The sequence below is a fragment of the Nuphar pumila genome, chromosome 1 (genome assembly GCF_984573655.1).
Source record: "Nuphar pumila chromosome 1, dmNupPumi1.hap1.1, whole genome shotgun sequence".
In the NCBI taxonomy this organism is placed as follows: domain Eukaryota; kingdom Viridiplantae; phylum Streptophyta; class Magnoliopsida; order Nymphaeales; family Nymphaeaceae; genus Nuphar; species Nuphar pumila.
The window spans coordinates 28,631,534-28,656,297 of record NC_143249.1 but is presented as its reverse complement, the minus strand read 5'-3'; the positions used below and the strand labels follow the sequence as shown (position 1 = coordinate 28,656,297).

General features: G+C 39.2%; 1 protein-coding gene across 1 annotated transcript; it reads left to right on the top strand.

Moving 5' to 3' along the window:
- Positions 1–2,566: 2,566 nt before the first annotated feature.
- On the top strand, positions 2,567–9,131 carry LOC149848512 (serine/threonine-protein kinase D6PK-like). The gene is made up of 3 exons (XM_089995815.1): positions 2,567–2,927; positions 5,301–7,292; positions 8,157–9,131. Exons 2-3 carry the CDS (start codon positions 5,557–5,559, stop codon positions 8,995–8,997), a joined length of 2,577 nt encoding a protein of 858 aa, XP_089851941.1. The 5' UTR covers positions 2,567–2,927; positions 5,301–5,556; the 3' UTR covers positions 8,998–9,131.
- Positions 9,132–24,764: the final 15,633 nt, after the last annotated feature.

The following is a 24,764-nucleotide window of genomic DNA, read 5'->3' as shown; positions in this document are numbered from 1 at the left end:
TGGCCAGGTATGTGCGTTTTCGTTCGCCCATCAATAGCCAAAGTTTGAAGATAGACTTTGGTGAACTAAAATCCAAAAAGGTGGCCTGCTTTGATCCATGCCTACCGCCAGCTTATCGGGGTTTTTGAAGTTTTTTTTTAATGTTTTTTCAAATCTGACCATACAAATGTATTTTAAATGCTTGATTTTTATAGAAATTGACTCTTGGATCGTCTTATTCCGACACATGGTTAGGTTTTCATAAGGTTTAAATATTGGCGGTTTACAATTTTCATAAATATTCAAGCTGAAAATTTCACATTTCTTCGTAAAAAAACTCAATCCAAGTATCATTTTCTAGCAAATAGACTAGATTTGTGAAAAACACCCTGAAACTCCGCTCTCTGTTGGCTCGTGGTAGGCTCCTAACTTTGCTACCCAAGTGATGGGCATGCTAAAAAAAGAAATAATATTTTCTTGGACAAGATTTCCGATAGTCACAACTTTGAAATATCCAATAATGCGCTCCAAAAATCTCAACTTTGGGCACTTGTAACTGTCAATTGTCTACGGCACCCATATTAGTCAAATGCATACTTGTCTTATAAGGTAGTCAATTATGTCAAAGATAGAAGTGAAATCACCTTGTGTTGGGACATTGCAGGTTCAAAACTCAATGGTATAGTTGTATAACTGGTAGGGGTCACACTAACCTCAGCTTGCCTTTCAAAAAAATACAATCTTATTTCCACCTGACCTGATCAATTTGTAGCTGTAAAAGCCAACGCTTGCTTAGCCTCACTCAAGTGTCCTAATAGAAAAAGTGCAGCCTCAAGAGTAGGCAAGAGGATCACCAAGGAGTATAAAAGCTGGCTTCTAGCTTGGCTTTTCACTTTAGTAGTTTCTTTTTGTTTGAAAATAGGTGAAAACCACCTCCTTCACTCATGAGCTCATTGGTGTAAAAATTTAAATTTTTGATACACCCAACTTTCATCATATGCAGAATAGGCCTAGGCCGCCTGAACTTTTTTTTTTTTATTATTATTATTCGGGTGTAACCGCCTCATAATCAGAGATCTCGTAGCGCTGGCTTTGCCTATCATACTTACTGTTACTGTCCTGACAACAAGAAACTCCAAGGGCTCACACGTAGGGATGGCAGTGGGGCGGGGCGGGGGACAAGGTCTTCACCCCCGCCCTGCCTCAAGATTTTATCCTCCACCCCCGCCTCCATCCCCGGCGGGGAATGGATTTTATCCTCCATCCCCGCATTCATCCCCGGTTCAAACGGGGATCAGGCGGGGCGGGGATATTGCAGGGAAAAGTGGTCGGGGTGGGGATGAGGCGGGGACGGGGTGGGGCGGAGCCCCGCTTTCCCCCGGTCCACTGCCATCCCTACTCACACCCCTTCTCAGAGAGTACCATGCATCCATGAACTTTGAAAGCTGTTTTTTCAACTTGGTGACGCTCACTGAGTCACCTGTACCAAACGAGGGAGCCCTTGTGAGCTTCCACTTTCAGTTGGCTTTTCTGGTTGTTTAATGATTCAAAGCAATGTTGTCAGTATCGGTATGTATTGTTTGGCCAATGATTCAGTTGGATCGGGGCCAATACCGATACTCAAGTGAATTGTTCCGGCGGAAAAAATAATTAAAAAATATCATGTGTCAATCAAAATGTGACACATGTTAAAGCCTTTAAAAAATATTAAAATAAAAATTTTAAATATATATTTAGATTTATTAAAAATAGCCTATTCGTGAGTGATGCATATCAATTTTCTGCCGATACAGGGGAGGCGGCCGGTACGCATCGATACTGACTACATTGATTCGGAGCTTTGGGTTCCATTCCATGGACCATATCATCAACTTTAATTTTCACTTGTTTGATTCTTTTTACAATTTCATGCAGCAATTCTAATAACAAGCCCCAGACTTTATTTGCTTCCACATCGAAAATTATGATGGTTATTTTTATTAAAAAAATTCTATAAGACAATCACATAAACAAAAAATCTAAACGATATTCAATATTATCATGATTTATTTATTTTTGTATTTTTACATTTTTTTTTTACTAATAATGAGACTTTTCGGGCATTTTTCTTAAAACACAAAAGCCGGGCCCAATAAGTGCATTACGTCTGTCCAGTTTGGAAACAATGCAATTCATGTATGGACTTAGTTCCAGACCCAAATCCATTAAAGCACACTTTGCAAACAACATTTTAAAAAGAAAAAAAAACAATATATATATATATATATATATATATATATATACCACAAATGCCACAACAACTCAAGTGAAGGCCCATATCCGTTCCACAAAGCCCTCCCCGAACAATCGAAGACGGCATGACTGACACACCCAGAACCGATCCAAGATCCATTTCATCTCTCGAAGCAAGTCACGTGTCCAGCGACCCAGATCTCGCCCCATATAGGAGCCGATCCGATCACCTGGTCCGCTCTGGGATCCAGGTGCCGCCTCGGGCCCGTTTGGGACGAAATCGAGGAATAGCGTTCCGAAACCTCGTGGCCTTCCCGAGGGTATTTCCGTCAAATCGTCACACTCCCTCAGGACCGATCACCGAAGCGAAGAGGCGAGAGAGAGAGAGAGTGAGTGAGAGAGCTGAGAGTTAATAGAGAATGTAAGTCTCCCTTTGCCGCATTCGCCTCCCCCTCTCTGCGAAAAAGAAGAAAGAGAGGCGTTCGCTTCTCGTGATGGCATTTCCACCCCCCTCATTCAATTCTTTTTCCTTAATTCCATCCGTGTCCCTTCGATCCGACCCTTCATAACGCCTTCACCTCCCACCGATTTCTCGCTCTCCGTGAAGGGATCGCCCCCTCTTCCTGCCGAGGAAAAGGAGTTTCCTCCCTTTTTCTTTGTGGAGTTTTCATCGTCGACGGTGACCGATCGAGCTAGGTTTTGGACTTCTTTTACAGGTACGTTTTTTCTTTTTCTTTTTCTGCGGTTGTTATTATATGTTTTTTTGTGTGTATTTTTGGTTATTTGTTTTGTGAATGCCTGATTTGGTGTACGGAATGAGGTTTTGAGAGAGGAATCACGTTCTTTTGAGGGGTTTTTAGGGTTTTGATTTCTGTATGGGGTGGTGTTTTGGCTAATTTGACGGCATTTGAGGCGTTTTTTAGTTTTTTATAGTTTTGTTTTTTTTTTTTCAAAATTTTGTGCATTTTTGGCCTTGATTTAGCGCCTTGGAAACGACGGTTGCGATCGGGTTCGATTTGTTGTTCGGATGATGCAGCGTTCGAGTGAGGGTTGTATGTTTGTGTCATTTTTGAAAATTTATTTATTCTTGCTTGGTTCACCTGTTTTTTCGGTGCTGGATTCAGGGCACTTTCTGCTATAGCATTGATATGTGAATCTGGTTAGTGATCGGACGAAGCTTACTATAGCAGTGATATGTGAATCTGGCTATAGCAAGTTGGCTGCATTTTGTTTTCCTCTCATTTTTTTAATTTGTTTGGTTTACTTGAATCATTTTTGTTTCTTATATTGGAAATTATGGCCAGATTGTAGTGAATGATGTTGATGTTTGATTTTTAGTTTCGATTCACAACGGGACGAGATGCTTCGTATGGATGAACTAGCGTTTCATCTTTTTTGATCGGTTTAATTTTTAGCGTTGGTGATGGAAATTAGGATTCTTGATGTGAATGCATTCTTCAAATTTGATTTGGAACCCTATTGCATCTAGTTTGAATAAATCTCTTTTTTCTCCTTTTCCCCTTTCTTTGTGCTTGACTGTCGTAGTATTCGTGGAGGAAAGTAGTAAGTGAAGTAGGGGTTTCTTTCTCGTCTTGAAATGTTTTAGCTAAGACGATGAGCATGGACACATTTCAAGAGAAAACTGGCAAAATCCTGATACAGTAGTATAAGCTAATTGTTAATTCTGTGAGCTTTATCTTAGATTTTTGTAGAATATTTGTTTAGTTATTGCATTTTTGGGTTTTGAAAATATTTCAAGGAGATTTGTCCTTTTTTTCTTTGGATCGTTTCTTCAATCTCAGTCTAACTTACATGGCGCTTCATTTGAATAATCCAGGCGATACTTTTATTTATTTATTTATTCTTAAACTTTCTTATTGTTTTTTGCTGAAGAGAAACTACATTAGCTCATTTCTAGCTGATGAATTAGATTTTCTAAAGCACTTGTTTATTTAATTCATTTCAAACTTTTCATTTGAAACATTCTTAAATAAGTTATGTATCTTATTGTTATGAGTTAGATGTATGTTTTGAAGTCCATCCATTAATCTATGATACAGCAGATACAATAGGCTTTGTTTGTTCAGTCATTTTATCTTTTTGTTCTGGACATGGTTTACAGGGAAAGGAGGTGTGCTCTCAGTATTTAATTTATTCTTAACAATCTAGCTTTCTTTTTTTCGTTTTGCATGTATTTATTGGTCTAGAGTCCTGTTGTTATTTGGTAATTTTAAGCCATTATTTTGCTGTCGATGTATATGCAATAATACTATTAGTTGGATACTGCATGCTCTGGATTAACTGTAAGCTACATCTAGTTTTGCTTGTCCTTTCTTTTCCTCCATTTTGTAGTGTAGGTATTAAGCATTTTAAGTCTTCTGTTCTGTTCAAAATGTAGTTAGAGGAACTTTTTTCTTTTCAACATTTTAGATTAGAAAGAAAAGATGTCAAGGTGTTGGGAATTTAAATAGTTCAGGAACAATACACAAAGTGTGATCTTTGATTATTAATCTTTGTTATGTGGAATCACGTCTTGAAGCATGTAAGATCTCTCGTGTGGTGCAATTTTGATATCTACATTCATGCTGAAACTGTATGATTTTGAGTTTGAACTGTCAGAAATTTTCCTGTTGTTTTATAGCTACATACTTGACAATTTTGAAGTGCTTTATGAATCGGAGTGTCATTCCTGCTTTTTGACACTACGGTGTCTTCAAGTATGTAACAGATTCTGGTTCCTAATGGTTGGCAAAGTTTTGAATGATCACTTAATGGCTGAGGCACATTTTGGGATCCAATGAGCTTAATAGATTTGACTGGCATGGCATATCCTTTTTTGTTTGAGCTTCCTTTCAGTGAAGTTCTGATACAACCGAATCATTTTGTCAGTAACCTTTATTTTTGTGACTAAGTTATGCTTAGATTTAAATGGTTTCCAAATCTAAATGGTGAAGTGTGGGTTTTACATGCTTTCTACTTGGCCGTGAGTTAATTCCCTCTCTCTCTCTCTCTCCCGTTGGGTTTTACATGCTTTCTTTGTTCAGTTGAACTTGATATGTTATTTCATCTGAATAATTATCCTATGACAGAATTTTGATGCTGAAATTTACCAATAACAATGCCAGCTGGATGCCATCCGAACCTCTGAAAATTCTTAATTGGGATGCTCACACAGAGATTGGTACCCAAAAGGGAGTTGGAATGTTTGGCTGTGTTTGTCGATATGCTTTTCTTACGAGGTGATTCTCTGGAGATAGGCTAGCCTGAAGTAATTCCACTGTCAGGACTTCTTTTTCTTTCACTGGGATAGAACTTCAAGGGTTGCCCATGCATCATTTGTAAGAGATGGGATCACTTTATGATATTTCTGAAATTGAAGAAGCAAATAAAGAATTGAATTCTGTTAGCACTTCTAAGGAATGTAGTTCAGTCTGTTTTATCACAAAACAAGGGAACAAAACTGGAAAACAGTTGATGTCAATCATGTCACAAGACTACTCGGTGGAAAGCCAAATCAATCAGCTGTTTGAGGCTATCGATTTTCAAACTGTATCCAGGGAACTTCTCCACGGTCAACGGTCTCAAGCTGGTCCATCATGGAAAAACACCTCAAAAAGACCCGTTAGAGTTGGGTTATCACAAGCATCGGGAATAGGTATTTCTGAGTCTGTTACTTTAAAGCAGGCATTAAGAGGGTTATGCATTTCTCACGCTTCTGAGCTGGCTACCATGAAGAGGAAACCAAAAGCAGTTGGATTATCCAATTTGTCTGAATCTGATGCCGTTAAAGGTTTGTATGGGACAGTTGTTGTTCAGGTAGGTGAACATGTTCAGTCTATAAATTCCAACGGAGTGACTATATTGCCAGGCAGTGCTACCATAGATACCTCTGAAATCTGTAATACAAATAAGATGACAGGTGGAGACATTGTAGAAGAGATCACTGCTATTCCAGATAGTGGCAACTCAAATTTGAAGGAACAGGTAACCAGGTCTGCAGAAGTGCCAACAACATCATTGACCACACAGAAACCTGGGTTTAAGCATGGTGCCACAGTTGACACCCCGTTAAAGCCAATTAAGACAAAACCTCTGGATAGAGATGTGGACATCTCAATTCAACTTAGACCTAGGTCATCAATGCCTAAGCTACTCCGCCATCGGAAGATTGTTTCTGCATCTTCTTCACCATCTGGCAGTCCTACTATTGGCTGGGAAACAAACAGTTGTAAAGTGAGTCCACAGCTGAAAAAAATCTTTCATAGAACCGATATGCATAATATCAAGAAGGAAAAGCAAGGTCTAGATGCTGCATGGAAAAGTTCAATCCCCCAAAATGGTGATGGAAATCTGACTGTTTTGGGTGCATGCTCAAGTAAACCAGAGTCCTCGCCTGAAATTGCTAACAAAAGGAAAGTTGGTATAGAGTCCGTCTCTCCTGCATCCAATGCTTCAAATAGGCATGCTGGGGCTGCTGTTCACAACTTAACCATCAATTCAGAAACGCCTCATAAGACTCCAATGATTGCTAACCAATATCAACATGGTGCTGTGAAAAAAATTGAAAACTCAAGGTCAAGAGAAAAGGGAGAATGTTCTCAGAGCTCCCTGAGCAGTACTGGTGAGTACAGTAGTAGCAGTGGCAACAGCGATGAGAGCAGTACGAGTATCTCTAGCTGTCATGGTAATAGGCCTCATATGTCAAAAGATTCAAGGTGGGCAGCTATCCGCCATGTGGAGATGCATCATGGAATTCTTGGATTGAGGCATTTTAAATTAGTCAAGAGGCTTGGTTGTGGAGATATTGGTAGTGTATATCTTGCAGAACTCATGAGTACGAATTGCCAATTTGCTTTGAAGGTTATGGATACTGAATTCTTGGTGAGCAGAAAGAAGATGCTAAGGGCTCAGACTGAAAGAGAGATTCTTCAGATGCTGGATCATCCATTCCTCCCTACACTGTATGCTCATTTTGCCACTGACAAGCTCTTATGCTTAGTGATGGAGTATTGTCCAGGTGGAGATCTGCATGTGCTTCGTCAGAAGCAGCCAGGGAGGAGTTTCCCAGAGCCAGCAGCAAGGTAGAAATCTTTGGAGATTTTTTTTTCCTTTCCAGAATTTCTTCATATCTTGTTTGTCTATTTACTTTTAGGCTAAACAAATGAAAAATGAGTGCCATCTAGAGTCTAGACTAACATTTAAGTAGTATAGCATACCTAACAAGTCAAGCTTCCATAACTTGTATTTTTCAAAACCTGGTGCAGCCTCCTTATTATGGATTATTTGCAACTGGTCTCCTTTTGTTAAACACATGATGACTTGATCTTCAATTTCACGAAGTTTATAATGTAATAACAGTAGAGATTTCTCCAGGGTTCTATAAACTTATTTTGCTAGCGTTTGCTGATGCCCAATGTTTTCATTTTCACAACCATTAAAAGTTAAAACATTATTTGGCCTCTTTGTCATGTGCTATTAAAGCTTCCTGTATATTTGACCTCAACTTACCTAGAGAGCCACGGCATTGTCTGTTTACAAGTTGAGCACCTTTCTTCAATCTTTTAGCTTGGACTTGGGACCTGTTCACTAGTTATAGTTAGTTGTTAAAAGTAATGCATGCAGAACAGGAGTTCAATCAAGTTTTTGCACTATGAGGGTTGATTGCATCGGGAGTTTCTTGATTGACTGAAGTCATTCATCCTCGTTACCCATATGATTTGCATCAAGGGAGAGTGTAGCAACTCAGTATCCGAAACGGGCTACAAGAGAATTCTTTCTATGCAACATCTTGTCTGGCAATTTTCATTTGTATACGGTATTTTAGGCAGTGTGCTCGTTCTGTCCAATGCTCAGGCCTCTTCTGTCTTTCCAGAGTTCTGCTTATTCTTGCTTGTCATTTTGTGAGTTGGGCTTTCATTCATGCCATGTAATTGAATTTTCTACAGGTTCTATGTTGCAGAAGTCCTCCTTGCTTTGGAGTACTTGCACATGCTGGGTGTAATATATCGAGACCTGAAACCTGAAAATGTTCTTGTCAGAGAAGATGGGCACATTATGCTGTCTGATTTCGATCTCTCACTCCGGTGTGCAGTGAATCCAATGCTTATCGGTGCATCTGCAGGTTTTGAGGGTGCAAGGCTTTCTGGAGTTTGTTCTGAGGCCAGGTGCATTGATCCACTATGTCTGGAACGTGTCCAGGTATCATGCTTCACACCAAAGCTCATGCCTGTGACTGCAAAATCCCGAAGAACAAAAGCTGATGCCTCCGCACATGCTAGCCCACTTCCGCAACTCGTGGTAGAACCCACCAGTGCAAGGTCGAACTCATTTGTTGGGACCCACGAGTACTTGGCTCCAGAAATTATCAAGGGGGATGGGCATGGCAGTGCTGTTGATTGGTGGACGTTCGGTGTCTTTCTCTACGAGCTTCTCTATGGAAAGACGCCCTTCAAAGGAGCTGGCAACCAGGAAACCTTGGCCAATGCTGTGTCTCAGAGCTTGAAGTTCCCAGAAACTCCGGCTGTTAGTTTTCATGCAAGGGACCTAATCAGAGGGCTTCTATCAAAGGATCCCGAGACCCGGCTGGGGTCGATTCGAGGGGCTGCCGAGATCAAGAACCACCCATTTTTCGAGGGTTTGAATTGGGCATTGATCCGGTGCACCACCCCACCTGAGATATTAAAGGCCACCCAGGTCGTGATTCCTGCAGTGATTTCACAGAAGGATACAAATAAATCCTTGGAGTCGAAGGCCACAGGGGAGCACTTGGAGATTGAGCTGTTCTAGCAAGATCAACAGTGAAGGGGACGGATGCTTGTATTCGTTTGGTTTTCTTCTCTGCCTGTATACAAGGAGCATGGGAATGTGGCTAAAGGCTTAATTGTTGTCAATAATACGATGCATTTGTTTTCATACAAAAACTCACGCGTTCCCAATGGGCGCTCCGCGTGGTTGGCAGGAGCTGTCAGTGCTCGTCTCCCTGTTGTGGGACGTTGCAGGTTCAAAACCACAGTGGTACGACTGAATGATAACTGGTGGTGGTCTGCCTAACGGCTAACCCCAGCTTGCCTTTAAAAGAAAAAAAACACGTTCCCCAGAGAGAGAGAGAGAGATAGGCCTACTGATCCCTGCAGCTGAGCAAAGCCACCATTAATTTGAAATTTGAAATGGCAGTTGGGTGAGTACTATTTCTCCATAAGTAGAGCTAGGAATCAGGATGAGTAGGGATGTAAACCATTGCGGTGCAACCCGGTACCCGACCTTAATTCAAATCCGACCGAACCGATTAATTGTGAATATGGGGTTTTAAGCTAGTTGGATTCGGGTTTGGTTTTATCATTTTCCATCTGACTCTGAACAAGCTGATTAGGTCAAGCCCGATTAAGTCAGACTTGGTAATTCCAAGATCCAACCTGAATCCGAACCGTTTGCCTCCCTAAGGATGAGTCAAGCATCGCTCAACAACTTTAGAGCGAAAACATATTTTGTTAACAAGCCAGGTAGAGTCAACTCATTTAACTAGGGCTGGCCATGAGCATGAGCTTGGCTCAGCTGGCTAGAAGAATGAGTGGCGCTTGAACACCACCCTCTGTTTGTTTCGTTGGGCTTGGTCACCACCAGTCCTACCCATAAGTTCATACAACTGGAGACTTGCCAACTTGGGTCCAAATTGGTTGCATAAACCTTGAGGGATCTGTGGGCAACATGTAGCTGAGCACATGGGACTGGCAGAAAAGCCTTAGCTGCCCATATGGTCATAACAAAGTGATGTCGCTACGCAAAGCCAAAGATCTTTGGTGTCCAATGATGTCAAGGCATCAACAACTGCATCTTTTGGACATCTACTTAGCTTTCCAAGAGATCAACCAAAAGCATACCAACGGATGGGGCCACGGCTTGTCTGGTAAGAGCAGCTAGTGCACGACACCTTGTGTTGAGGGCGTTGCAGGTTCAAAACCCAATGGTATATTTGTATAACTGGTAGGGGTCTGCCTAACCCCATCTTGCCTTTAAAATAAAAAAGATCAACCAAAAGCATGCCAGTTCCACATCAAGACCGTATAGGATATTATAGTGACGGAAACAGCATGGCCTTCGAATGATCAGAAAAAGGTTTATCTTTAGTGGAGCCCACAGTGAGACTTCTTTTGTCCTATCCTTCTCCCCTCTCCCATTTACTTTTGCAGGAACCGTCATATTGGGAGCCAGCACAGTGAGCAGATCAGGTCTAAGGGACCCTGGGGACCTTGGACTCCATTCATCATCACAATGAACGGCATCTAGAAACCATCAAAAGCTTATGGTGTTGGACAAATTTCCGCCGTTCATTTTTTCAACCTTGATGCTGATCCCCATGAACCGAATCCAAACTTTTTGTGGGACCCATCCCATCTAGGTGGGGACCATTATTTTTTACAGCTTTTTCGGGTGCCGTTCATCTTGATAATGGATGGCATCGGGGACCTTGGACTGACCGCTCCCGTACCAAGAACACTGATCCCATCGTTCATTCAATCCTAGCCATTTAATGGTTATGTATGATGAAACCCATCCTATTTCAAATGATGGGACCCGGATGGGATCCGTTTTCCCGTACCAAACTTAGACTTATTTACTTGTTCCCTTTTTATATTGAACCAGGCTAGTACAGGTAACAGCGACGATCAGGATCTTTGGTCTTTTATGTGGTTCTTAGGATCGAGTGCCATGTTGGAATCACCATGTCCCTACGGTGTGTGTACATGCGGTAAAAGTGAAATGACTTTTCACCACCCTTAATTAGCCCTTTGAACAAAATAATTGCAAGATGGAAACAATGGTCGTCAAAAGAAATGCAATATGACCATTAGGGCACTTTTGGAAGGAAAAAGGAAATCATTTTCACATATGAGAGCAAATCATGCATGAAAAAATGAATCGTATAAATTTACAGTCCCATGTATAAATTTATCATGTTTGTTTTAAATTATATGAATGGAGAGATACGGTTTAGTAGGCTGAATGTCATATTTTTTTTTTTGCAATTCAACGCATCTACATTTTGAGAGGGAGAGGGAACAAAAATATGGACATAAAGTGTGGTTGAGAGCACCTTTCATAGAAATCGAAGTCACAGATTTCATGGTCTCTTTGTCCGAGACCTACTTTGCATTAACTTGAGATAACGGACCCCATGCTTACTGCTACATGAGAAGTATTCATTTTCATATGACAATGGTTCACTTTCCCCCTTACCAAACGTGCCATTAATTGGTTACATTAGAAAATTATTCTATCTGCTACAGAATCCCGTGTCAAGGCTGTGGGTGTTGCGCCGTTAGGGGTGTCAATAGGCCTGGTTTACCTGAACCAAACCCTATAGGGTCCAGGTATGGTGAGAAAATAAGAAGACCCGATTAAGACTCGGGTTCAGACCCGAAGGTCCGATTAATACATGAACCCGGGTATAGTTAATTTGTGAAATTTTATACCAGACCCGAGTTCCGATTAAGACCCACAATTTTTCAATGTAAAAATGATAAAAATTATGGTTTTACCAGGTATGGTTGGGGACTCCGGGTTTGGTTCATGTAGTTCTTATCGGGTCTAGGTATGGTTTTTCTTATAGTGAACCCAATTAGACCCTGATCCGGACCTGATACCATACCCAAAAAATAGGGTTCAAGTCTGGTTCCACCTGGGTTCGAACCAAACCCGACCCGTTTGACACCCTTATGGACCATGAACAAGTTTTTTTACTTGGATGACACGTTGTGGCTGCAGGGATATTGTATTCATGAGCTTACTTTAACAATTTTGTACTAAAGTATACCTATGTCTCTAATCGACTGGACATTTTCTGTGACTTTGAACTCTACCTTGCCAACCAGATAAACAATCAGTGAATTGGCTCACATATACGAGACAGTACAATGTCCTAGCCTAGAGTTTGTGCAGTTGTTCGCCTCTTTCTTTTATTCATTTTTTTCGAGGCAAGCTATGACTGCAAAAAAGACTGAAAACATTTTCCCCAAAAAGTAGCACCCATCCATGTCACTGAACCCCTTGTGTTTGCTTCAATGTTTTGAAAATCTGTATCGGGACTGAATCTATTTTAAAAACTATTTACCGGATCTGCTGGTTCTGATTTTGAACTGAATCGGCCAATTTTTAATCAACAGTTGACATGTGTCCCCACAATATTAAAATTTAAAACAATATTTTAAGCCATTTTAAAATATTTTTAAATCAAATCAGCTTGGTTTTGTATTGGTTTCTGGCCGATACGACACGCTGATTCACAGTGATGCTGAAAATGTTCTCGGTAAATTAGTTTTTATACATTGCCTTTCAATTCTTTTGTTTCACTACCGCTTGAGAGAGAGAGAGAGAGTCGAAAGAAACATCAACATTACTAAGGCAGGGATCAACAAAAAGTTGAGCCCGCGAAAACAAAAAAACAACAGACCCAAAACAAAGGGTCGAAAGAACGAAGGCAAAACATAAAAATAAGAAAACATAGAGATCAGCCAGGGTCTTGAGAGAGAGAGAGACCGTTGACCCTCCAATTCTAGATTTAATGACCTAGGATGAAGTGCAAATGGTGGATACCACTCATATGTATTCTGTCAGGTCGTTAATACAGTACTATTTAGCAGGAGGTTTATTGTTTGCTCAATCCAACAACCGTATATATATGTTTGGTGTAGTTCATTCCTCTGCAAACACCATTCGGATCAAAGAGCAGTTTTGAATTTTGAATTGAAAGTCCCGTTTTTTCCAGTCTCAAAATGTTTCATCCAAAACATGGCATGATACGTAGATCATCTGTAGGGTTTGGTCCATAAAACATGCTAAAAATGGATTTAAAAAGCTGGCAGGTTCTTTTATTTATTTATTTGCTTTCAATGAAACATGGCACAGACCTAACCAACTCAGACCAAGCATGGACAGGTCTCCCATATATATGAGTTCAGGCCCTTGACCCAAGCTTGATGAAGCTTAGACCTAGCTAGGGTTTCACAATAATTGGGTCAAGCCTTCTAGCTGACCAGTTCGCCTTTAATGGGCATCCGATCCAGAGAAGATCAGGTGATCCGTCAAATCACTTTAACATCTTCACCGTGCATTGCTTCATCACACGAGGTCTTTATGCAATTTGTGGACGGTGAGGATGCCAAATCACTTAAAGTGAAATTAGACATCGGATCAAGTTAGATACGTCTAACCCTAAATCAACTTCTATTTTTTTCACGAATAATCTCTCAACATGCCTTTATCCAAAACCCTCGTTCATCACCAACGGGAGCTCCACGTGGTTGGAAGGAACTGTCAGTGCACATCTCCTTGTGCCGGGAGGTTGCAGGTTCAAAACCCAGTGATACCCTAACCCAGCTTAAATTAAAAAAAAACAAAAACCTTCATGAGAGCAGGCGCATCAAGGTTGCCCACATGGGTTGTGCACACCTAGCTAAGTGGGCTGGCTTAAAATGATCAAGCTGAAGGACATAGAGAGTTTACCTGCCTTTTGCCACAAGGCCAAAGCATCAGACTTCTTGGTACACATGTGAGGCCATCTAAGCACAATAGCAACTCTTTTTCAGCGAGAAAAAATCTTGGCACTATTGATAAAGCAATAACGGTGAGATTTTTGGGTGGGGGTGGGCTGAGCGTGGGCCATATCATTAATTGTTGTCGGAATCGGACCCTGAATTGATTCCCATTCTGAACTGAAATTTTTAAATGTAATACATGCCAAGAAAATAATAATATAATATTTAAATTTTAAATTTATTTAAAACTATTTAAAATATTCTTAAAATTTATTCAAAAATAAGCCAAATCAACTCAGTTTCTATAAGATACGACATGATACTGATAACATTTAGTCCCTAATCTAGATGATTTATCTGACACCTTATCAATGTTGTGGAAAGTGGAAACCCTATCACTTAGTGTTGAGTGCAACTCCTACAAAATCTAGAGTTCAGGCCATATATCTGTAAAAGCTGTGATCTTTGGAAGTTAGAAAATTTATATTGCGACCTTATGCTTTAGATTTTCTGAGATTAAGCTTCTTGCCACCTATGAAATAAAAGCATTTTATCCAAAATCTACTTCAGTTGTACTCCACATAAGACTATTTGGACAGTAGAACTGATTTTAAGGGTGCATTTGAATGCCTCGGATCTCACACCTGAGTATTGAATGTAGCATGAGCGCCATAATGAAATCGGAGGCAACTAATATCTGCAGGTCCTGACCAAAATGAATATCTAAGTGGAAAAAAGATCAGGAGCAATGTGATTGCACTTAATCCTCCCTCATCTAAGAGGTGCATATTTTAATCGAAGAGGGCATTTTTTTTAGTTTTAGCAGTGGGTGAAGCTGCATATATATATATATATATATATATATATATATATATATATATATATATATATATATATATATATATATATATATATATGCAGCGCCACTGACAGCCATCCATCTCAACATCTCTAGAGACGGAGACGACTATCTCAAAAAATAACAAGATGGGTGGCTGCATAGCATAGGTGATGCATGATTCAGTGCCGCTGCATATTATGTGAACACTTAATCAAAATACAGGTAACACCATCTCGACCCCCAACACCATCCTTTTAATGGGATAAATATTGGCTACTAATGAAGGTACACAACTAATGAGCTAGGAATCATAGGCGCAAGTTGTATCGACTCAATCTAACTACATAAATGTGTTCAGCATGGTTTGTTTGATCGAGCCTTGGATCGCCCTTATGTAAAAATATGATCTTTTGATTTATGAAATTTTGGCACATTGTGGGCCGTTGATTTTTAGACTCCGTTAAAAACTTAATTACTTGTCATATTCAAAACAAGTTTCCTACTAAACAAACCACGTAGATCACATCCATAAGACTTGATCTACAACAAATTGGAAAATTTTGAAGAAAAAATTGATTTATACTCATTAATTTATTACCCTTCATTAGTAGCCAATATTAACCCTATATGTGATGAGAGAGAAAAGCTGGGGCCTGAACGATCCAGACAAAAGTGCTACTGTTTATCCACATGTGTACTGTCACAAGCAATGTTGTCAGTGTCGTTGTGATTTGGGCTGATTCTTATCATATCGGTTAAAAGTCGATACAAAACTAAGCCGATTCGGCTTATTTTTAAAATAAATTTAAAACAAATAAAATATATTTTAATATTTTTGACGCATTTTTTTTTGTTAAAATAAGTCGATTCAGCTTGATTTCGGTTCACAATCTAAATCATCCGATTAATCGATTCATGGTCCGATACAATCCTGACAACATTAATTGGTCACAAAAATTCAATAGAATCATCCAAAAAGTATGCAAACATTTACCCATCGACAGTACGATGAGATTTTGCCAAAAGGTACGTGAAAGCTGCATGTCATGACTCATAAGTAATGTTGTCAAAATCGAATCGGGCCTTTGTTGGAAAAACGGGCCTGGTTTACCCGAACCCGAACCCGAACCCGAACCAAACCCTATAGGGTCTGGGTATTGTGATAAATTAGGAGACCGATTAAGACCCGAGTCTGGACCCGAAGGTCCGATTAATACATGAACCTGGGTATAGTTTGTGAAATTTTATATCAGACCCGAACCCAATCCGAGTTTCAATTAAGACCCACAAATTTTCAATGTCAAAATGATAAAAATTATGGTTTTACAGGGTATGGTTCAGGTTTGGTTCATGTAGTTTTTATCGGGTTTAGGTATGGTTTTTATTATAGTGGACCCGATTAGACCCACGTCCAAACCTAATACATTACCCACAAATCTGGGTATGGTTTTTCTTATAGTGTACACGATTAAACTCAGGTCTGGACATACATTACCCGAAAATCTGGTCCAAGTCTAGTACCACCTGGGTCCAAACCAAACCCGACCCCCATTGACACCCCTAGTTGGAAAGGATGCAAGGGTTCATTCGGCCCTCTCTGAAAATCCGAAGATTCTACCCAAAATCAATTAGCTTAATTGTTTTAAAAAAATATATTTATATAAAGTAAAATCGAATAAAGAATCAATGTTCGAAACAGTTCAAGTCAAAAGTGATTTGATTCGATTCGACTTGGACCGAGTTTATCATTTTTTTGGGGGGAAAACCCGATGCTGTTAGTGAACTGAATTTAACATCGATCGCAAGCTACCATTTTAAAAGGTTGAACTTGAGAAACACTTCTAATATATAGAGGCAAACAATCGTGGGATTAGAGAAAGCATAAACACCCGTTTGTTTCCCACCGTGGATGAAACAAACATCAGAAAAAGGAGTGGGGAAGGAAAGTTCACACTGACAAAGTGTGGGCACCCGCTTTTCTCTCTTTTCAAATGAAAATCCATTCACACCTGCCTCATGTGAACGAGTTTTCCATGGAAAACCAATCTTGGCAGCAGTTTTTAAAAACTCACGCCTAGGAGTGGGCAACGGGAAATCAGCCCGGTTGACCAGCTCATCAAATGATGGGCTGGGTCATAAGCCCGGTTCAGGTTAGCTTGTTAGTTGTTACCAAAAATCTGGCCAAGGCCCGGCCATTGGCCGTGAACCTATGGCCCAGTCCAGCCAGCCTTACACACGCAGCCACACATACACACACGACTCCGGATAGGGTGCAATCACATGGCACAAAATTTGTGCATTAAGCACTTGATTGCCCTCCATCCGGCCTTGGGCCCCACAACTGACAGACACTGTCCCCAAGATGGAGGGTGATCAGGTGCTTAATGCACAAATATTTGTGCAATCATATTGCACCTGATCTTTTCACCACACAAACGTGGGTGTTAGAAATATGTATCCGGGTCCAATAAGCTCCATTAAAGATTTAGCCAAGTCCAGAGTAGAAGGATGTGACGTTCGTAATGGAGATAGGCAAGACCTTCCTAACGAAGATAACAAAGTGCCTTGGAGGCTAAGGTTTTTTAAGAGTGGAGTCCTGTGACTAAGAGGTTGCCAAGACGAGCATGAAGATAAGAAAGTTACAGTGGTAGGTTTGTTAGAAAGGAAAGCTAGAGATATGGATTCACCTAAAAGTAGAAATTCTCAGAAGTATTGACGAGAGGCCTTATATCAACCACCTCTTGTATCATATATATGAATATTGACAATCTATGAGCTCCTCATTGAGTGTTGGGATGAATGAGAGCAATTGTATATATCTCAGTGATTATATGTTATTTTCTAACTACCTGTATCAAGAACTTGAGAAAACAGAAAAAATAACAGAAGAAAATCAAGATGTTAATTTTTCAACGCCACCAAGATCACATCAATCTAATGAACGGTTTAAAAGAATTTTCTTCTAAAATAGAGACTGCTCTGTTGTAACAATCTATATAACAATTTTTGTTTCGGTTTTAGATTTCAAAAGTGATTAGGGTTCTCGATTCTGACTCAAAATAGAAAAGTTCAAGATCCGTGTTTCATCTTTCCAACAACTATAAAAATGTAAGTTTTCAATATGGGATGACTGAGATATAGATCTGAGAACAGAGACTATTCCGCATATTTTTTAAGAAATTTGCACGGGGATTACAAAATTTGTGAAGTTAAGCACATGAGAAGGGTAAAAAGGTTTTAAAAAAATTTAAAACCTATGAAATTGTCTATTTTGATGAATTTGATAAATTATGATGTATTTTTGAAAATATGTCATTTTTATCATACGATACAATCATTTTTCGATAAAATTAAGTATTTTTTTTATTTTGATTGGGGCAAAAAATGTTAAGCTTTGTCAAACGTTATAGAACACAAAATCACTTGTCTACACACACACACAACGACATGGTTGAAAGGTATCATACATTGTGGATACCAGGTTGACTTTGATGGCTCAAGAAGGAGTTTCATCCAAATAATGGTCGTATGCATTTAATGTTGAGGTTTTCTTGATTAACAGATTGCCAACAAAAGTACTTTCAAATAAATCTTCTCTTGAAGTGCTTTTTAAAAGAGAACCAAATTATTGTTTTCTTTAAGTTTTTGGTTCAGCTTGCTATACTTGTTTGAAATCTTATAGAAGACACAAGTTAGATTTTTATTTTTGGGGTATGCTCTAAATCATCATGGTTATTATTGTCTGAGTCCTGCTTCTAAGGGATTTTAATCTTAACATTAACATGTTATATTTGATGATAATTGTTTTCTGTTTAAGAGCCCTTCTTTGATTTTACCTCAAACTATAAGTGGATTTAATATGACTCTTCTTGTCGTGGGGACTATCTCTATTGAGAGTCATGAAGGATCGAGACTTGGTTTAGATCCAGCAACTGACCTTGTGGATGAATCTGTTGAAATTACTGCTGAAAATCATAATATGGTTTAGGGTGAAACTTCTTTGTATGGAGTTTCAGTTCAAAGTGATTAGTCTCTTGTCCTAAACCAGAAGGTCATCCCCTTGTGACTAAGACTCGTCCCATAATCAAACACCTACAAGATGGTACTTGAGACCAAAAAAATTTGAAGCTACCAAATACCCCTTGTCGTTTGATCTTCTCACTGCCTTACTCCAAGATAGTGAGCCAATTAATTTTAAAGTAGCCATCAAAGGTCTCAAATGATAAGAGGCCATGAAAAATGAATATGATGCACTCATTAGAAATCAGGCTTGGTCTTTGGTTCATGCTCAAGAGGCAAGAAATGTAAGTGAGTCTTCAAAATTAAAATAAGAGTTGATGGTACTCTAGAGTAGGAAGCCGGTTCAAGCGAAGGAAAACAGGTTCGGGATTGGCTTGAGTTGAGCTCAAGCACGGCTCGGCTCGAGCTGAAAACCTTTAATTTAAAAATGTTTTTTAATTTTTTGAAACTTGTGTAAAATGTTATTTTGAAAGAGATGCAAACAATGAGATTTGATCTCACCTCTCTTCAAAAGATAACAAATGAATTGTCCACTAAGATAAGAGATATTTGTGTCAAGAATGTGAGCAAAATATATAGATATATAAATCTGATTTTTATATATAACTATATGAACCGAGCCTAATTGAGCTTATCGAGCTGGACTGCCAGTTCAAACTCGGCTCGTTTATGTGTTCTAAGCTTCATTGACTCATTTATTTTTTAAACGAATTCGAGCCAAGCTTAAACGAGTTGATCCCCAGCCGAGCTCGAGCTAACTTGGCTCATTGTGCGTCTCTACTCTAGAGAGGCATAAGGCTCGCCTTGTTGTTAAAGGCTATAGCCAAAAAGAGGGTCTTGATTATTTCAAGACCTTCAGTCTAATTATGAAACCGACTATAAAAGAACACTGTTGGCCATAGCTCTTAGTGATAAAACAATTCAATATACAAAATACCTTTTTACATATTTTTCTTTTAAAAAAAGTTTTTATGACTCAATCATTTGGCTTTGAAGACCCAAGATTCTCTGTTCATGTGTGCAAGCTTCAAACAACTCATTACGTACTTAAGCAAGCTCCTAGAGCTTGTTCTCTCACCTTAGTTCATTTTCGTTTTTACTTGGTTTTGTTAGGGCCAAAACAAATACTTTCTTATTCATCTATTGATCCATACATCAAACTGTGTATATTTTGGTTCATGCGCATTTTACTATAATAACATAGAATTCTGACAAATTTTTTTGAAAGGCTAATTTCAAGTCTTCGTACCGAGTTTGCTCTGAAGAAACTTGGTCCTCTTCATTATTTCTTAAGAATAGAAACATCAAGGGTGAATGATTGTCATGTCCTCTCTCAACATAAAAATGTCTTGGATATTCTTTAGAGGTTCTTTATGCACGGAGCCAAACCCATTGTCATGCCAATGGCTCTTTCTCCACCCTTGTCTGCTATGTCTGGATCTTCCTTTAGTGATCTCACTTTGTACAAAAGCGTTTTCGGTGCATTACAATATGTAACCATGACCATGCCCACATTTTCATTGGCGTGAATCGGGTTTGTTAATACATACATAATCCTACGGATGCAACAATAAAGCATAATTTAAGATACTTGAAGGGAACATTCATTATCGTTTAGTGATTAAGTCCTCTAAAAGTCAAAAACTACCAACTTACTTTGGTGCAGACGGAGCTGAATGCCCAAACGATCGTAATTCCATAAGTGGATACATAGTTTATTTTGGGTCAAACTTGATCTCTTGGATCTCTAAAAAGCAAACTACTATGTCCTGATCTAGTATTGAATCCCAATACAAAGCTCTTGCCAATACAATTCAATTTATGTAGATATAATATTTACTCAAAGTGTTAGAAGTCTATTGAGCTATCCAGATCCGATAATCACGCCTGCGAGTCTGTTACTGTTTTGCATTTGTAACTAAATATATGTAACCAAATATATCATGGATTCTTTCCTTTTCTAGAATTTGCTTTCTCGCTGTACAATTAATCTGTAACTGTTATATATTGTATATCTTACTGAGAAATGAGATATGTACGTATCTTTTCATCTTTTTCCTCGTGGTATCAGAGTCAGAGCAGAGCCTCATATTCGTTGTTTCTTTACAGACGTCACTCTGGCCATATTTTGGTGTAAAACATTAGGTATACACCTCAACATATTGATTTGTTGTTTTCTCTGCTGCGGGTTGGATACGCTGGATCAACCTCCATCTTCTTCAACTGCTGCGGGGTTCTCTCATCATGAGTGGAGACCAGGTTTCATCTACGGCTACATCAAGTAAGTCAGACTCCAACCCCGACTCTTTAAACCCATTTTATCTGCATCATTCAGATAGTCCAGGGACTGTTTTGGTTTCTCAACTCCTCAATGGCGACAACTATACTACATGAAGTCATGCAATGGTCATGGCAATTAGTGCTAAAAACAAGTTGGGCTTCATTGATGGATCAATTGCTCAACCTGATGCGTCTTTATTTGAATTTCATGCTTGGATGCGTTGTAATCACATGGTTTTATCATGGTTATTGAACTCTGTTTCTTGAGATATTGCAGATAGTGTTATTTATGTATCTACAACTTTTGAAGTGTGGCATGATCTTAAAGATCAATTTACCCAAAGTTTGGCCCCTAGAATCTTTTGGATCCAGACTGCTATTTGTCGTCTACAATAAGGTTCTATGACTGTTTCTGCATACTTTACTAAGATGAAAAGTTACTGGGATTAATTGTTATCCTATTCTCCTCTACCTACGTGTAATTGTGGTGCAATGAAACTCATTGCTGAACAACAACAACAACAACGAGAGAAGGTGATTCAATTTCTTATGGGATTAAATGACTCATATCATGTTGTGCGAGGACAAATCCTATTGATCGAAGCCTTACCTTCCGTTGCTAAAGTTTACTCACTGGTTCTTCAAGAAGAAAGGCAAAGAGATGTTCGAGAGGCATCTCCTTAATCTCAGAATAATGCAACCATGCTTGCAAATGACTCTCAAAATTGGAAAAACAAAGGGGTATGTCAACCGGTTGGAACACGTCCAGTTTGCTCATATTGTAATGGTGTTGGACATGTCAAGGACAAATGCTTCAAACTCCATGGATATCCTCCAAGGCATCGCCTGCATAAGTCACCTTCGTCTATTTCTTCAGTCTCGAACATCTCAGCTCCTTCATGGCAACCATATGGCTCTACCGAAGATGCAAATGCAAGTTTGAAACCCACTGTCACAGCTCCGATTCTTACTTTGGAAGAATATCAGCAGCTTAAGGATCTCCTAAAAAACAACTCTTCAATGATAAATTTTGCAGGTTCAATTTCTAACCCATCTTTATGGATAATTGACTCAGGTGCTAGCAAACATATCACCTATACCCTTGATTCTATGACTAATGTTCGTTCTCTTCATATTCTTTCCTCTGTTACCCTTCCAAATGGAAAAACTGCCCAAGCTTCTCATCAAGAATCTGTCAAACTTTTTTCCAATTTCAGCATTCATAATGTTCTTCGTATACCTTCATTTCACTTTAATCTTTTATCAGTTAATGAGTTGACTAAAAATCAACAATGTTCTGTTATTTTTTCTCCTCATTCTTGTGTTATTCAGAACCTTTCAACGAGGACGACAATTGGAGTGGGTAGAGAACATGATGGCTTGTATTATTTGACGGTTGGATCAACAAATATCTCAATATATTCCCAATTGTCCACATTTTTCGCCATTTGGCATTGGAGACTTGGGCATCCGTCTAGTTCACGTATAAAAAAATATTTTCATTATGTTTCCATAATTGTTTCAAGAAATTGTCATTGTGATGTTTGTCCATGAGCTAAACAGACTCGTCTTTCATTCTCGTTAAGTGAAATTTCTACTTCTGCCCCTTTTAATTTAATTCATTACGATATTTGGGGAGGATATTCTCATCCCTCTCTTTCTGGTGCTCATTATTTCTTAACTATTGTTTATGATTTTTATCGAGCTGTATGGGTATTTCTTATGCATCACAAGTTTGAAACTCAAACTCTTCTTAATTTTTTTTCTCATTGATTAAAATTCAATTTAATGTTGATATTAAAAAATTATGGTCCGACAATGGATCTGAATTTTTTTCTCATGACTTTCAAAACTTTCTTGCACACAAAGGTGTTATTCATGAACATAGTTGCATCTCTACACCTCAGCAAAATGGAGTTGTAGAACGCAAACATAGGCATTTGTTAGAAGTCGCCCGAGCACTTCGTTTTCAAGCTAATCTTCCTTTTAAATTTTGGGGTGAGTGTGTTCTTACTGCTGCTTATTTAATTAACCGCACCCCATCAAACAAACTTAAGGAACAAACTCCTTTTGAACGTCTCTACAGCAAAAAACCAACATATGAGCATCTCCGAATTTTTGGGTGTCTTTGTTATGCCAAGAATCTTGACAAGACCATCTCAAAGTTTGACACTCATGCTCGAACATGTATTTTTATTGGATATCCTTTTGGTCAAAAGGAATATAAAGTGTTTGATTTAGAATCCCAACATGTTTTTACTAGTCGAGATATCGTTTTTCATGAAAATATTTTTCCTTTTCATAGTGTTCTTGAACAGACGCTCGGGTCTGTCTTGCCCAAGCCCATTCATGAACTTGACCTTGATAGTCCAATTTCTTCTACTTCATCTCCAACACCCCCTAGTTCTGACCTTCATGATGTCACTCACCCAGACCCATCCCACACGTCATCTCTTGATCTCACTAATGTGGCATCTGACCTTCCACTGGAATCACCTCAAGATGTCACTCTTCGTCGATCCACCCGATGTAAGCAACCATCTATAAAATTGAGAGATTTTATTATTCCCTGCTTGCTCCAGTTATGAGATCTATGGAGGGATCCTCAAGTACCCGTTTCCCACTTTCCCATTATGTCTCCTTTGACTGATTCTCTTCTTCACACAAAGCCTTTCTCCTCTCCATTTCTTCCCACTCTGAACCTGCAACTTACACTGAAGCACTCAAAGATGCTTGTTGGAGAGATGTTATGGCTGCAGAGATTCAAGCATTAGAAAAGAATAAGACGTGGTTAGTGGTTTCTTTGTCGTCGCATTTTAAACCTATTGGTTGTTATTGGATTTACAAAATTAAGTATAAGTCAGACGGTTTGATTGAACAATATAAAGCACGTTTAGTTGCTCAAGGTTTTTCACAACATCAAGGTTTTGATTATCATGAGACATTTGTGCCTGTCGCCAAACTTGTTACCTTACGTTGTTTACTTGTTGTGGCTGCCATTAAAAATTGGACTCTTTATCAAATAGATGTTCATAATGCTTTCTTACATGGTGACCTTCATGAAGAAGTCTATATGAATCTACCACCCGGATATTCCAAGCAGGGGGAGAATTTGGTGTGCAAGCTACACAAGTCTCTATACGTCTTGAAGCAGGCTCCTCAAAATTGGTTTGCAAAGTTTGTTATGGCACTCAAAAACTTTGGTTTTCAACAATCCAAAGCCAACTACACGCTATTCACTTATGTTGCTAATCATACTCTCTTGACTCTATTATTGTATGTCGATGATTTGATCATTGCAGGCAATGATGAAACTGTTGTTGCTCGTTTGAAAGACTTCCTTTCTTCTCAATTTCATATGAAAGACCTTGGACAGGTTAAGTATTTTCTTGGCATTGAAGTTGCTCGATCAACGGATGGTATTTGCTTGTCTCAATGCAAGTATACACTTGAGATTCTCAATGAATATGGACTTTTGGGAGCCAGGCCAACTGATTTTCCGATGGAGCAACGGTTACATTTACACACATAGGATGGCGACCTAATTCGAGATCTGACTTCATATAGGCGCCTTGTCGGTCGGTTGATTTATCTCACCATCACACGTCCAAATATTCAGTTTACAGTGCACATGTTGAGTCACTACATGCAATCCCCCTGTCAATCGCATATGCAAGCTGCTCTCCGTGTACTCTGCTATCTTAAGCAGCATCCTGGTCAAGGCGCATCCTGGTCAAGGCATATTTTCTCATCTTCTTCTCATCTTACACTTCATGCTTTTTGTGATGCTGATTGGAGAACCTGCCCCACCACCCGTCGCTCTGTCACTGGATATTGCATCTTCTTAGGCCATAGTTTGATCTCCTGAAAAACAAAGCAAT